The sequence below is a fragment of the Saitoella complicata genome, assembly GCF_001661265.1.
Source record: "Saitoella complicata NRRL Y-17804 unplaced genomic scaffold SAICOscaffold_1, whole genome shotgun sequence".
Taxonomy (NCBI): Eukaryota; Fungi; Ascomycota; class Saitoellomycetes; order Saitoellales; family Saitoellaceae; genus Saitoella; species Saitoella complicata.
Window position 1 is genome coordinate 1,121,008 of NW_017566992.1, and position 14,659 is coordinate 1,135,666.

Consider the following 14,659-nt stretch of genomic DNA (forward strand, 5'->3'; position numbering starts at 1 on the left):
CCCCTCGCTGCCAGATCAGCCTGGTATTACATATATAGCTACACTCGTAACTCTACAGACCGGCTCAGAACCTATCTCTCAACGTTACGTCTCGGCACCCATGCGGGCCAGTTCCGGCATGGTCAAAGCTGTCTCCTTGGGGAGAATCTCGGGTTGACGCGCTGTTTTCTTCGAATTTCTTGGCGGCGGCAACGCGCGCGCGAGAGATTACTTCTAATTTTAGCAACACGTGTAAGATGCAACATCGAGAAAAAAACAGCGATTGATCGATCGTCTTCGGTTTGGTTGCCAGAATCAGATGGAGTAGGGTTCGATGCGGAGTCGTACGTCATTCATCACCTGTATGTAACCTTGCAATCATCGAGGGCGTATGAATGCAGTACTATTATCGGAGACGACCTACGTACGAAGACATCATGGACCTCGAGTGTGGGAATTGCCAAGTCCGGATCAGTCCAGTCTCCTTGATATCAGCAGCTACAGCAGGTTTAGCTACCTTGGTATGCTCGGCAAGGTCGTGGATCTCGGTCCGGTGGAAGCCGTTGCTCGAAATGCGGGTCGCGGTTGAATTGTTAGAGCTTCGAGCCGGGTATGCCTTGACCAGGTGCAACGTGCACTGTAACGCACAAATGGAATTCGAAAAAGGGTGAGGACCTTGTTTGAAGCAGATTCACAAGTATGTCGGAGAATAGCGACAGGAATTGATGCGGACAGAGGACTCCCGTTACATGTCGGTCGCCTCCTCTGCCTCTGTCTCGCCAAGATGGGAACTCTCGGCAATTTCAGCTGGCGCGCGTCTCCAAGGGGACCAATCCCCCTAACACCCAAACACTGGCGAGAGCGGCCGCCGCCCAGCAGACTGCTGCATAGAATAAAACCAAGTGAATTGCTCCTCCGACACAACCCCCGTCAAGGTCAACGTCAAGGTCGGGCATAGCAGCATCCTCTCCTTCACTACGCAATCTCTGCCTATCATTTACATCGACCTACCGAGCTGCTGGTTAGCATCCATCCCACTCCCGGCCGAAATCGCACAATGAAGTTTTCCCTTCTTGCCGCCGCTGCGGCATTCACCTCTGTCGTTTCTGCTGCGACCTCCCTCCCCGCCATCGAGATCCTCGGAAACAAGTTCTTCTACTCCAACAACGGTTCGCAATTCTACGTTCGTGGTGTTGCTTACCAGAACGACGTCTCAAACACCACCTCCGCCGATGAGACCTTTGTTGACCCATTGGCCGACACCACCGCGTGTCAGCGTGACGTCAAGCTGATGGAGCCATTGGGCATTAACAGCATCCGTGTTTACGCCATTAACACCTCCTTGGATCACACTGGCTGTATCGAGGCTTTCGCCGATGCCGGTATCTACATCTTCTCTGACTTGTCTGAGCCCTCCGAGTCCATTGATCGCGACTCTCCCGCATGGAACACCGAGTTGTACGACCGTTACACTTCCGTCGTTGACGCTCTCGCCAACTACACCAACGTCGCCGGTTTCTTCGCTGGTAACGAGGTCACCAACAACGCTTCCAACACTGATGCTTCCGCATTTGTGAAGGCTGCCGTCCGCGACGTGAAGTCCTACATGACTTCTAAGGGTTACCGTTCCGTTCCTGTCGGTTACTCCACCAACGATGACTCTGACACCCGTATCCCCATGGCCGAGTACTTCAACTGCGGTGATAACTCCACCTCTGTCGATTTCTACGGTGTTAACATCTACGAATGGTGTGGTGACTCTTCCTACACCGAGTCGGGCTACTCTGAGCGTACCGCCGAGTTTGCCAACTTCTCTGTCCCCTTGTTCATGTCCGAGTTCGGTTGCAACACTGTCACTCCCCGTCCCTTCACTGAGGTCCAGGCCATCTACGGTTCTAACATGACTGGTGTCTGGTCTGGAGGTATCGTTTACCAGTGGTTCCAGACTGAGAACGACTACGGTCTTGTCTCCATTGGTTCTGACGGCGCTGCCACCACCTTGACCGACTACAACAACCTCAAGACCCAGCTCGCCAAGGTTTCCCCCACCACTGTCATGTCCTCTACTTACACCCCCACCAACACTGCTGCTTCCTGCCCTACCACGACTGACTGGGAAGCCGCCGCCTCTCCTCTCCCTCCTACGCCGAACGCGTTGTTGTGTGAGTGCATGGTCTCCTCCCTCTCCTGCGGTGCCTCCTCTGGTATCAACGACACCTCCATCGCTGACCTCTTCGGCTACATCTGTGGTCTCGGTGACTACTGTGGTGGTATCACCGCCAACGGAACCTCTGGTTCTTACGGAGCTTACTCCATGTGTACCTCCGAGCAGCAGTTGTCTTTCGTCATGAACGCTTACTACCAGGCTCAGGGCTCCTCTGCTCAGGCTTGTGACTTCGGTGGGTTGGCGGCTACTACCTCTTCTGCCTCTGCCACTGGTACTTGCTCCGCTTTGTTGAAGGAGGCCGGTACCGCTGGTACTGGTACAGTTACAGATTCCCCTGCTTCTGCTACCTCCAGTGGTTCCTCCTCCAAGTCCACCTCTGGCTCCTCCGCCGAGGCTTCCGGCTCTACTTCCTCCGGCGCCGCCCGCGTCAAGCGTCTCGGTGAGTGGAAGGTCGTTGTCGGTGGTTTGGCCGGTGTCTTGGGTGGTGTCGCCGTGGCTCTCATCTAAGGGTGACATGGAAAAGGATAAGCATACGGGAAATTGAGTAATTGTACGTTTATGTGTCTTTCTTCTTGTTTTAGAGCGTTAAAGGCCGGGTGAGCTAGAAACTGGGTGACTAAGCTTTGGCGCGGTGTTAATTGACTTTTCGTGATTATTATATTCCTTGCAAGTCTGTTTAATAAGAGCGCATTTTCGTCTGCTTGTACTCCTTTTTCATGCCTGTGATGGAAATCGCTTTGTTACCGTGTGCCGCGAAGCTTATAACCATGATCCCCGACGCATCTTGAGTAAGGGATTCCCACGCTCTTCCAACGTTGATCAAGTTACAAAATGAAACAGGTCATCGTAATCGTTTAGCCTATCTAAATCTTAGAGTCGCAGCAAAAGTGCCGGCGCCGTTTCTGCTTTCCCACGCACTGGACACCCATATGCTACACCTGCGAGATCTTTCTGCACTTGGACAAATGGTAGCATGAGGGAACAAGGCGAGAGTTCAAAGGACCATGGACAAATGCAAGCTCAACACGGTTTCGTACAATGCAGATAATTATGATGTCTGTTTGTAAAATGTTGTCGTCAACCTTCATGCCAGTCAAGCAATTGCAGATACCTAAGCAGGGCTTGGGACAAAGAACCGTAAGCTTGAAGAGAAATACTTTAGAATAGATTTCTTGACCTTTCCTAAAAAATGCAATACCAAATACTAACTATATAAACCAAAAAATCGCCCTAAACCGTGGCCGACGAGAATACATCTCAGGATTATGCCGCTTCATTGCCTTTCAACTATACTTGTACCACACATCTATTTCTCGCTCACAGCAACCGCGACACTCTGGAAGTCGTCATGGGAGATGCTGACCTTCACATTCTTGACACCGGCCGCGGAAGCAGCCTTCTCAGCCTCGCCGTGAAGCTTAACAGTAGGTGCACCCTTCTCATCCCTCAAGATCTCGATGTCGAGAAGGCTGGCACCGCCACCCTGGCTCTTGACACCCAAGCACTTGAACACAGCCTCCTTGGCTGACCAAGATCCGGCATAGCTAGACTGCGGGGAAGGAGCCTTGCTGCAGTACTCTTGCTCTGCGGCAGTGAAGTTGCGCTCAACGAAGTTCTCGTTGTCGATGTTGACGGAAGAGATCAGCTCAACGTCAACACCGATGTTCGCACCAGTACCGGCGGTAGCCGAGGCAAGCTTCTCAACGATGTTGCGGGTCGCCTCAGTCTTGTTCTTGTCCGGCACCTGCGAGAACTTCGCAGGGAAGGTGTACGAACCAACCTTCTTGTCGTAGGTGACACGAGCGGTAGGGTCAAGGTAGACAGAGGTCTCCTGCTCGGGAGTGTAAGGAGGAGCAGTCTTGGCGATAATGAGGTTGTTGTTAGCCATGGCAGAGTGAAGGTGACGGTAGCTCTGCTTGTAACGACCAGCAACCTTGATACGGTAAGCCTCCAAGACATCATCCTCGAGGGTAGCGAGGACGTAGTCGGGGTGAATGGCAATAACCTGACCACCAACCTGACCGAAACCGAAAGAGGTGACGGAGACAGCCTTGACACCATCAGTCTGGATAGTCCTGTTGGGGTACAAGATCTTGTCAAAGCGCTCAAGGTAACGGTCGACATTGTCAGCGTTCCTGTTACCAGGAACAATACCAGTGTTGAGGATCTGCAAAGCACCGTTCAACATCCAAGCACCGGCAGCACCCTTAGGATGACCGGTGAGGTATTTCTGGAAGACACCCAAAACGGCGTTACCCTTCTTCCTGCCCAAATGAGTAAGCTGCTTGGAAATAGCATCAGACTCGTTCTTGTCGTTGGCCTTGGTGGAGGTACCGTGGAAAGAAGCAACGTTGATGTCATCCACAGTAAGACCCCAAGTGGCAAGGGCACCACGAAGGGGAGCGATGCGAGCATCCTGGCGCCAGAAGTCGTTACCCCACAAGTTGAGGGCATCCTTCTCCTGACGGTGAGCCTCACGTTGAATGCTCTCAACACGGTCAGCCATGTAAGCCTTCTCGTCAAAGTCCTCAGAAGCGTTAGCCTTCACGGAAGCAACCTCATCCTGCAAGTACTGGTACTCAGCCTCCTGCCACTGCTTGATCTGAACCTTGCGGAGGTTAAGCTGACGGGCACGGTATTTGATGTCCAAAAGCGGCGAAGGGAACTTGGAAGGAACCTCCTTGGTAGTGGCAGCCAAGATACCCTGTCCGGGAGCAGGGACACTGCGACCCTCTTTGTCGGTAGCGGTCCAGACGCCACCAATGATACCGTAGATGGGAACACCCATCTCAATGGCAAGCTTGGCGGACATGAGAATCTCAATACCAGCACCGTGAGCCTCCATGAAACCGTTACGGGTGGTGGTAGTAGGACGAGACATCTCCTTGGGAGTACGTCCGTGCTTGAACTCCTGCTCGGCGTTGGAGGTAGCACCCATGTTGGCGAATTCGAAGGAACCTTCCTCCTGGAAGTCATCGTAACCACCGACAACAACGACCTTGGCCTTGCCGGAGATGATGGTGTCGTAACCAATGTCGACGGACTCAACAGCAGTAGCACAAGCACCAACAGGGGTCTTGATGGGACCAGAAGAAGAGAGCAACAACATGTTAACCCAGGCGGACATGGTGTTGATGAACGACTCCTGGAGAATATCCTTCTGGACAGGCTTGTCAAGGAAACGATCCTTGTACATACCACGAAGAGCAGTCATACCACCGACACCGGAACCAGCGGTGTTACCAACCTCGGAAACGTGAACGTACTTGTAGAACTCGTAAGGGTCGACAATACCGGCAGAAACGAGAGCTTCAACAGTGGAGACAAGGACGTAAAGGGTAATAGGGTCGACCTGGGAGATGATATCGTCGGCGATACCGTACCTCTTGGGGTCCCAGCCAGTAGGAATTTGACCAGCTACAAGACGGTCGAAACGAAGAGCCTTAGGAATGACCAAAGTAGCACCCCTTTTGAAGATAACCTGGTACTCACCAGACTCCTTGATCTCATAGATCTCGACCTTGTCACCGTGCTGAAGCTTGAACTCACCAGCAGTCTCCTTGGAGGTAACGAAGGGCTCGAGGTCCTGGTCAATAACAACCTCCTGCATGAGCTGCTTCTTCTTGGGGTCGTAACCCTGGAAGATCTCAGGTTCGATGAGACGGATACCGGTGTGCTCGATAATGAGCTTCTCATACTTAGCCTTAACGTCCTTGTCCTCGACCGGCTCACCGCTCTTGGCGTCAACCCATCCGGAGTAGGTGTTGCCGTTCTTGAGACGCCCGTTGTGGTTCTTGATGTAACCCATAATCCAGGCCATCTCAATGCATCCCTCGAGGGAGAACTCACCGGCAGCCTCGTACTCCCAGCGGGTACGAGAGTTACCGTAAGGACCAACCTCAGAGAAACCAGTAACAACAACGACGCGGTCCAAGTCGACCATGCCCTTCATGTGAGCAAGGTGCTGAAGCTCCTTGGCGCTCTTGATGGTGGGGAAGTCGAACTTCAAGTTGGCACGGGGCTGAACGATGTGCTTTTTGTGCAACCTCTCGGCCTCAGCACCGTTGACAATCTTGTGCTCAATGGCGTTCTCGGCAGCAACAGCCTGGCGGATCTGAGCAGTCTCCTGGAGCTGCTGACGCAGCTTGGAGGACAAGTCCTTCAAGTTGGGCAAAAACTGAAGACCACCGTTCAAGTCAGCCCAGACAGGCTCGTTCTGACACAAGTTGACGATAGCAGGAGCCATCAAACCGAGGATGTTGAAGGCCATCTCCTGTTGAGAGAAGGTGCGGACACCGAAGGACTCGATACCCTCAGCAATGCTGTTGTTGGCGCTCATGAGACCGGTACCACGGGTCCATCCAATGACGGCACCAGTAACGGTCAAATAACCACCCCAGCTCTCAGAGTACCAACGGTTGAACAAGGTCTCAAGAGCAAGCTTGGACTCGGAGTAAAGACCGTCGTTACCGAAAGTACCGTGGTTAGGAGACATAGGCAAGACAACCTGGGCAGGACGAGTGTCGAAGCCACGGGCCAACTTCTGAGCCTTAACACCACCCAAAAGACGGAGCAAGTTGGTCAACATGATGCGGTGAGCCAACTCGGAGCGAGAGTCGATGTTGTCGATCTCGCGGCCATTCTCGGGAATAGCAGCGAAGGGCACAATGTAGTCCAAGTCCCATCCGAGACCGTTCTTCTCATCGTAGATGTACTCAACGAGCTTGTCAACGTCCTGCTTAGATCCCTGGTTGAACGGAACAACGATCAAGGAAGATCCCTTGGAACCGTAACGAGCGAAAAGACCCTGGTAGAACTCGGTAACCTCGCGAGAGTAACGAGAAGTGGTGACGACAACCTTGGCACCACCGCTGATGAGACCCTGAAGCAACTCAGCACCGATGGAACCGGCACCAGCACCAGTGATCAAGACGTTCTTGTGCTGGAAGGTGACACCGTTCTTGGCGGCCTGCTCGAGACAGTTGAGGTAGATGGAAGTCAAGCGCTGGTCAAACTCCCAACCGTGCTCCTCCTTCCTCTTCAAGTGCAAGAAGGGGATAGTCTCAGTCTTAGCCTTGGAAGAAGCCTTAGCCGCAGCGGCGGAACCGAACTCAGGGCGGGTACCGCGGCGAGCGCTGCTCTGCCTGCGACCAGCAGAGGGCTTAGGAGAGCCCTCGCCGAGGATCTTGTTCTCGTTGAAGGCAAGGGCACGGAGAACATCACCGTACAAAGCCTTCATCTGGAGCTTGCTGGACTTAGACATCTTTCCGTTGGTCTTGATGAGCTTGTAGATCTTGGAGAGATCAGCCTGGACCTTAGCACGGTTACCGTACTCGGTCATCTTGCCACCAGCAGCCATCTCAGAAACGTAGTCCTCGAGCTTGCGGACGGCGGGGCGGGCAACCTCAGAGTAGGACATGCCACCCTTGGCATCGATGGTAGTCTTGGGGCCAGTGGGGTACATGACGTCCTTGTAGACGGGGGCAGCGTCAGCAGCCTCCAAGCAGTTAGCGATCAACTGCTGACCCAAGTCCTTGGCGAGCTGATAGGTATCGCCCTTGTCGGCAGGACAGTGGTCAATGTGGTACTGCATGAACTCCAACAAAGTAGGATTGGTGCGGTTCATGATGGCAATGCATCTAGCAACGATCTCACGGTCGACAAGCTTAAGCTTACCGAAAATGATGTCGTAATACATAGTCAAGGCGTCCTGACGAGCCCAGTTCCACTCGGAGTCGTAAACACGAGCCTTCTCCTTGGTGAAGACGGGCTCGATACCAGCAGCGTAGAACTCTCCGTGTTCGACGTTCCACAAGTCGAGTTGAGCGCGGAGGGTCTCGGAAACCTCCTTCTCGGCCAAGTGCGCCTTCTCTCCAGCACGAAGATCCTGCTTCAAGTACCTGGCGAACAACTCCAACTGCTGCTCCACGAGCTTGTTCTGGTCTTTCTGCAAAGCCTCCAAAGCAGCAGAGTCGATAACGGCACCACCAGCACCGCCACCAGCACCACCAGCGGCAGCGGCAGCAAGGGTAATTCCAGCCTTGCCGGCGTACTTCTGGGCAACGGTGTCCAAGAAAGCCTTAGCGTCAGGCTCACCACCCAAACGAGCTGCCGGCTCCATAGTCAAAGCGAGCAACAAGATAGCGTCCTGCCTTCCAGAGCCAAGACCCCACCTGGTCTGCAAATAAGTCCTAGCACTTGCGACAGAGAAACCACCAGGCATCTTGGAACTCATTAAACGCGCAATCAAACCTGAAGACTGCTTACCCAAAGCACCAGAGAAAGAAGGCTGGATGGCAGCACCCAACTCGTCCAAAGGAGAGTCCTCGGGCTTCTCGGGAGTAGACCCGAACTCCTTCTGAAGATCACCCAGGATTTCGTTCTGAAGGGTGGATTTACCACCAACGAGGTCCTTGATGGCCTTAGACACGGGGATCTCATCGGTAGTCTTCTTGAGCTTCTGGGCAATGAGGCAGTGAAGAACGTCAACAGCCTTGACGGGCTCATCAGGAATGTCGACAGCAGGACCAGCGGGGGCAGCTGCAGGCGCAGGTGCAGCAGCAACAGGACCAGATGCAGCGGCGGCGGGGATAGGAGCAGCAGCTGCGGCCGGCGCAGCAGCAGCGGGAGCCGCGGCAGGCTCTTCGGACTCGATGTTGTAGTAGATTTCCTTCTGATCCTTGGTGTAGCAAAGCGTCTGTCTGTTCAAGGACAAAGCGGCGTCGTAGGCTTCGTACTTGGCCTTCAAGGTGCGGTTGGCCATGCCGACCAAAGTAGGCGAGGGACCAATCTCGACGAGACGCTCGGTGTTGCTGGAGAAAAGGACATCCTGAGTCTCGATCCAGCGGACGGGAGATGCGAACTGGTAGGCCAACAACTCAATGAGAAGGGTGTGAGCGAGCTGTGTAAACACACGTTAGTACGGTGTCCTTGATATCTGATTTGACAACAACAAACCTCCTGCTCGGTCTCGGGACGCATCTTGATTCTTTAAAGATGTCTGAACCGAGTAAAGAAAGGGGTGCTGGAATGAATCGATAGCGTCGCGATCCTAATCCTCAAAGCTGGAAGGGAAAGGGAGACGGGAGTCGGTGCGAACTGGAGTCGGACAAGACTCGTAATATAAGAGGATGATTGGCCCTCTGAGACGCGGTATCAGATGGGGCAAAGGCAAGGGAAGTTGGGTTGAGCTTCCTTGTCGAGCGTTGAGGACTCGAAATTTAGGGTATCTCAACTCTGGCGCGAGTTCACTTGTGGGGCAGGCACGGGAAGCGCGACCCATTTGGTTGGGGCACAGCGAGGAGGACAGGTGGGTGTTGGCCGGCGGAACGGGCGGAGTACTGGGCAGAAGAGCTGAAAAAGGAGCACACTGCTTTGCTGATGGCCAGCTACACGAGTCGGAGGAGTTCACGGAGGAGGAGTGAGTCGTTGAGCGAGCGTGGAAACGACAGGTGGAGGAGTCATGCTGGGAACTGTGATATCGCCTTACATCTTCCGCTGAATCTGTGCATACATAGAGACATCAGACGAGAATGTGCACCTCCCATTGGCCGGAGTTCTGTCAACCTCGTAAGCGAATCGCAGCACCCCTGAGCAGGACGAGGCCGACCCTGCATTCACGTATCGAAATAATTATCTACGTTACGTTTCGAAATCCATCTTCGACAAGTTTCGTGATGTCGCAAGCAAGAGCAGCTTTGTCTGCGAGGCATTTTGCTCGCGTGAGATCACCCAGCTATGGCGGATCAAGAATATTCCACTCTACTCCCCGGCTTCACGTCCATGCAGCACCCTATCATCCCTTCCCAGTCCCAGATGCGCAACAACCTCTGGGCGTGAACAATCATGATCACGCTCATGCTAACGAGATACAGTTCAGCAAGAGCTGGAGCAAGTCAAGTGGTGCACCCGAGGATGATCGTTCGCGCAGAGTCCCCAACAGACTACAAAAGCACCTGGCTCTTATAGCCTTCAGTGAGTTCAGCGAGCAGAATACTGGTGTCCGGGATGTCGTTCGTGCGGCACTGAACAAGGCATATCCGGAGGTCCAACGACCAACACGGATTCAGTCAGCGTTCTTGCCGATCTTCGCACAGGGCGGGTCTCTCATGATCCGTGGAGCGCCTTCGTCGGGGAAATCGTTCGGCTTGGCGCTGGCTGTGTTGTCGCAGGCAAGGCAGACGAACTATGACCGTGCTGCTCGTCCTACCCCTACTACGACTACGATCGTGCTCGCCTCGAGTAACGACCTGGTACTTCAATACGAGAAGTGGTTTACCAACATTCTCGATGCCAGCGATCACAGATTCGGCCACATTTCCAAGATTCTCCAAGTGTTGTACCGTGGCCCGGAGGATGTCATGGCGGCCCAGGACGAGAAGCTCAAGAAATTCCAAAACCCTCATATCATGATCGCAACCCCCCAAAGACTCCTCGACATCCTTGCGAACAAGGACATGAAACACCTCATCGACATCCACGGTTTCAGAACTTTGGTCGTGGACGAAGCCGACGTTATGCTCGACGCAAGCCACGGCCAACGTCTTCGTCAAATGAAATACCAAAAAAAGCATTCCCCCGCAGCAGAGGTTTTGCTAAGTTACATCCTCAAGGAACGACGAATGCGCAACACTCGCCTTAAAGGAAAGGGAAACCACGGTCTCCAACTCGTCTTTGCCTCAGCCACCGCCAACGCCAGGTTCAGGCAGTTCCTTATCGTGGAGAGCAAATACATCGATCAGGATCAGCGTCTTCACGTCGTTGGGTATCAACCCCCTGGGCGTCCGGAGTTTTTGCCTGATTTGGCGTTGTCGAGTAAGATTAAGCATCACGTCCTTGGGTTCGATGGACCTACGGGCGAGAATGGGGAACCTACGTTGCGAGTGGTGGAGTTACCGAGTGTAGACCTGAAGGAGATACTGATGTTTGAGAAAATGCGAAAGGCTTCGCCAAAGGAGTTTGAGGACGAGATGCATGATGATGAACTGGAGCAGAAAGAAGCGAACGACGCAGCGAGGATACAATACGTCGCCGCGCTTCAGCAGCTTCTGACTCGCCTGCCCAACCCTGTCAAGAAGGGACTGGTAATCATCGACCACGAACAATCTACAAAGAAGTTCGTCGCCGCATGTCAAGAAGCCGGCCTAACCCAAGTGAAGCCCCTCCGTCTTCCCATTCCCGAAGACGATGGCCCCTCGATCTATGTCTCCCAGCCCATCGCTTGCCGAGGACTCAATGTCGACGACGTGGCGCATGTGTTTATCTTAATGCCCTATGACAGCGCGAGTGATTATACGCATATGGCGGGTCGTACAGGAAGGAAGGGTACGGATGGGGATGTGTACACCGTCCTGATACCTAAGCCTTATGAAACCCGGGTGGATACCGAGGAGGTTCTCGAAGTCGCCAACGCATTCACTAAATTAAACATCCGTCACCTCGCTAACCCGGAGCCCGAGGAGTCTCCCGACAAGACCGATGAACCCGTGAGCGCCGAGGAAATCGCAAAAGTGCGCACGATGAATACAGAACAAATCATCGAGCGTGCACGTGAGAAGTTCAGTGAGCCGGTTAGCGAGGAGGTCAGGGAGCAGGTGAGAGCTTTGACGCCTGAGGAGATTAGGGAGAAGACGACTGCGAAGTATGAGCCGGCTAGTGAGAAGGAGAAGGTTAGTGAGGAGGTTAAGGAGCACGTCAGTGAGGCGGCTCTTGAGCAAGCCAGCGAGCAAGTCAGTGAGGGTCGTGCGAGCGCTCCGTCTCCCGTCGCGGAAAGCGAAGTCGAAGGAAACTCGAACGCAACCAAGGAAGAGAAGGGGGCGGAGTCTGCGAAGGACAGTTCGTTCTGAGAAGGCAGATGTTGAACAAGTAGAGCAGGCGGGACAGAAAAAGGATGCGGCATAAAGGCCATGTCCTGCATACACTATGAGTTTTGTTTTGGCGGTTTTGGTTACATACATACTGGCGTTTTCATTTTCTAGCATTTGGACTGTAATCCTATCATCATTCTCCCGCACTCTGACCTCTCTGTCCACGCGTTGCGTGTTGTTCTTGGTCCGAACATGGTCCATCACGACATCGCAGAAAAGAACTACAGTACATGCAAAATCCAGATCATATAATATAGCTATCTAGCTCCTTTCCAATGAGATCTTACTCCAAAAACGCCTCATTAATTACACTGTTCCCTTACATCTCATTGACCAACCTCTTCTCCTCCCTCAATGACAACAACTTCTCAATCGCAGCATCCAACCCAATTGTCTCACCACGGCTCTGCTTGTTCTGGTCATCACGGTTACGGACGTTGACACTCCTCTGCTCAGCCTCCTCGGCACCAACGATGAAGATGAAGTTGTACTGCGCCAACTGGGCGTTACGGACCTTCTTCTGGAGGGTGTCACCAGAGAGATCAGTCTCGGCGAAGAAACTGTGAGCGTGGAGCTTGTCGTGGACTTCCTGTGCGTAGGCGTCGAAGGACTTGGAGACGGGGATGATGGCGACCTGGCGGGGGGACAACCAGAAGGGCCAGCGCCCGGCGTAATGCTCGGTCAAGATAGCGATCATACGCTCCAAGGAACCCAAGATGGCACGGTGAATCATGACAGGACGAGCGAACTGGCTCTTCTCGGCGTCGTTCTCCTTGACCTCGGCACCGGTGTGGTACTCCAATTCAAAACGCTGGGGAAGCTGGAAGTCAAGCTGGATAGTAGCGCACTGGTGCTGACGCTTGAGAGCGTCAGAGATAGTGATATCGATCTTAGGACCGTAGAAAGCACCATCTGCAGGGTTCAACTCCCAAGGACCACCCCATGCGTTAAGAGCATCCTCAAGCTTCTTCTCAGCTGCGTTCCAGGTCTCGATGTCACCGAGGTACTTCTCGGGACGGGTTGAGAGCTCAAGCTTGAAGGTGAAACCGAAGATACCGTAGACGCACTTCAAGAAGTCGAAACAGGCAGTGATCTCCTGTCCGATCTGGTCAACAGTACAGAAGATATGGGCGTCATCCTGCTGGAATCGTCTGACACGGGTCAAACCGGTCAAGGAACCGGAGAACTCGTTACGGTGGATGACACCGAAGTCAGCCAATCTCAGTGGCAGCTCACGGTAAGAGCGGTCACGGAGCTTGAACATGAGACAGTGACCAGGGCAGTTCATGGGCTTCAAACCGAAACGCTCCTTCTCGACGTCGAAGGAGAACATGTTCTCCTGGTAGTTCTGCCAGTGACCAGACTGTTCCCAAAGCTTGACGTTGTACATGTTGGGAGTCATGACTTCCTGGAAACCACGCTTCTGGTACTCAACCTTCATGAGGTTTTGGAGAGTGTTGTAGATGCGGGCACCGTGAGGAAGGAAGAAGCATGATCCTGGTGACAGCTCGTGGAAGAAGAAGAGCTCCTGTTCCTTACCGATCTTACGGTGATCACGCTTAGCGGCCTCAGCGAGGAAAACCTTGTACTCCTTCATGGCCTTGTTGTCGGGGAAAGAGATACCGTAGATACGCTGAAGGGAGTCGTTCTCGGCATTGCCCAAGAAGTAGGAAGAAGAGTTCTTCATGACGGCGAAGGACTTTATACGGCCGGTGTGGGGAACGTGGGGACCAACACACAAATCGATCAGAGGACCGCAGCGGTAGACAGTCGTAGAGGTACCGTCAGGAATCTTGTCCTTGATGATGTGCTGCTTGTACTTGTTGTGAGAGAACATCTTCAACAAGTTCTCCTTGGAGACAATAAGACGCTCGAAGGGCTGCTTCTCCTTGATGGCGGATTGAGCGATGGACTCGAGAGCGGGGTAGTCACCCTGAGCAACGGCACGGTCCTCAATGGCCATTTCGTAGAAGAAACCCTCGTCGGTCGGGGGACCAATGCAGAGGTGGCATCCGTAGTGACGCTCAGCAGCCTCACCGAGAACGTGTGCGGAGGAGTGCCAGAAGACGCGCTTACCCTTTGGTGAATCAAAGTCGTGCAAGACCAAGTTGCAAGACTTCTCGAGCGGCCTCTCCAAGTCCCACATGACCTCATCAACCTCGGCAATGACAACCTTCTCAGCCAAACCCTTGGAGATCTCCTTGGCGATGTCCATGGGGGAGGTCTCCCAGGAAGTACCGACCTTGGTAGAGCCGTCGGGGAGGGTGATAAGGATGGGCTCACGGGGCTGGTGCTTGCATTCCTCGTCGTACTTGGCCTTGAGCTCCTCGAACATCTGGATACGATGGGGAATGTACTCCGGAGGAGGGTTCATCTGCACGACAGGATCAGTCAATTGCGTGCGCAATGTCGAATCAGTCCGATCATACCTCGAGAGGGTACTTGGGAGCCTCGCCCTCCTTGACCTTCTTCTCCTTCGGAGCCTTCACTTTCTTTTCCTTCTTCTCGGCAGGAGCACCGTTGGCAGCAGGAGCCGCGGGAGCAGGGGCGGCGTCCTCCTTCTTCTCATCCCTGCCAATGGCAATCTCCTTGACCTTGTCGATGACGGCGTCCATTGCTTGGCCTTGTCCTTGTCCGGTTGAATGCC

The 14,659-nt window shown here is 53.6% G+C and overlaps 4 protein-coding genes across 4 annotated transcripts; 2 read left to right on the forward strand and 2 right to left on the reverse strand.

The window, feature by feature from the left end:
• Positions 1 to 1,036: 1,036 nt before the first annotated feature.
• SAICODRAFT_22818 (beta-1,3-glucanosyltransferase) lies at positions 1,037 to 2,653 on the forward strand (the record flags this gene model as incomplete). Its single annotated transcript, XM_019166649.1, has 1 exon — positions 1,037 to 2,653. The coding sequence occupies one exon, from the start codon at positions 1,037 to 1,039 to the stop codon at positions 2,651 to 2,653; it is 1,617 nt and encodes a 538-aa protein (XP_019027564.1).
• Positions 2,654 to 3,452: 799 nt separating this feature from the next.
• Positions 3,453 to 9,127, reverse strand: FAS2 (fatty acid synthase alpha-subunit; the record flags this gene model as incomplete). Its single annotated transcript, XM_019168849.1, has 2 exons — positions 3,453 to 9,047; positions 9,104 to 9,127. The coding sequence occupies 2 exons, from the start codon at positions 9,125 to 9,127 to the stop codon at positions 3,453 to 3,455; spliced, it is 5,619 nt and encodes a 1,872-aa protein (XP_019027565.1).
• Positions 9,128 to 9,708: 581 nt separating this feature from the next.
• SAICODRAFT_16452 (P-loop containing nucleoside triphosphate hydrolase protein) lies at positions 9,709 to 12,317 on the forward strand. Its single transcript, XM_019165657.1, has one exon. The coding sequence runs from the start codon at positions 9,823 to 9,825 to the stop codon at positions 11,989 to 11,991; it is 2,169 nt and encodes a 722-aa protein (XP_019027566.1). The 5' UTR covers positions 9,709 to 9,822; the 3' UTR covers positions 11,992 to 12,317.
• Positions 12,318 to 12,331: 14 nt separating this feature from the next.
• On the reverse strand, positions 12,332 to 14,653 carry SAICODRAFT_68780 (threonyl-tRNA synthetase; the record flags this gene model as incomplete). Its single annotated transcript, XM_019170426.1, has 2 exons — positions 14,442 to 14,653; positions 12,332 to 14,386 (listed from the first exon to the last, which is right to left on the reverse strand). The coding sequence occupies exons 1-2, from the start codon at positions 14,625 to 14,627 to the stop codon at positions 12,332 to 12,334; spliced, it is 2,241 nt and encodes a 746-aa protein (XP_019027567.1). The 5' UTR covers positions 14,628 to 14,653.
• Between the last annotated feature and the right edge of the window lie 6 nt (positions 14,654 to 14,659).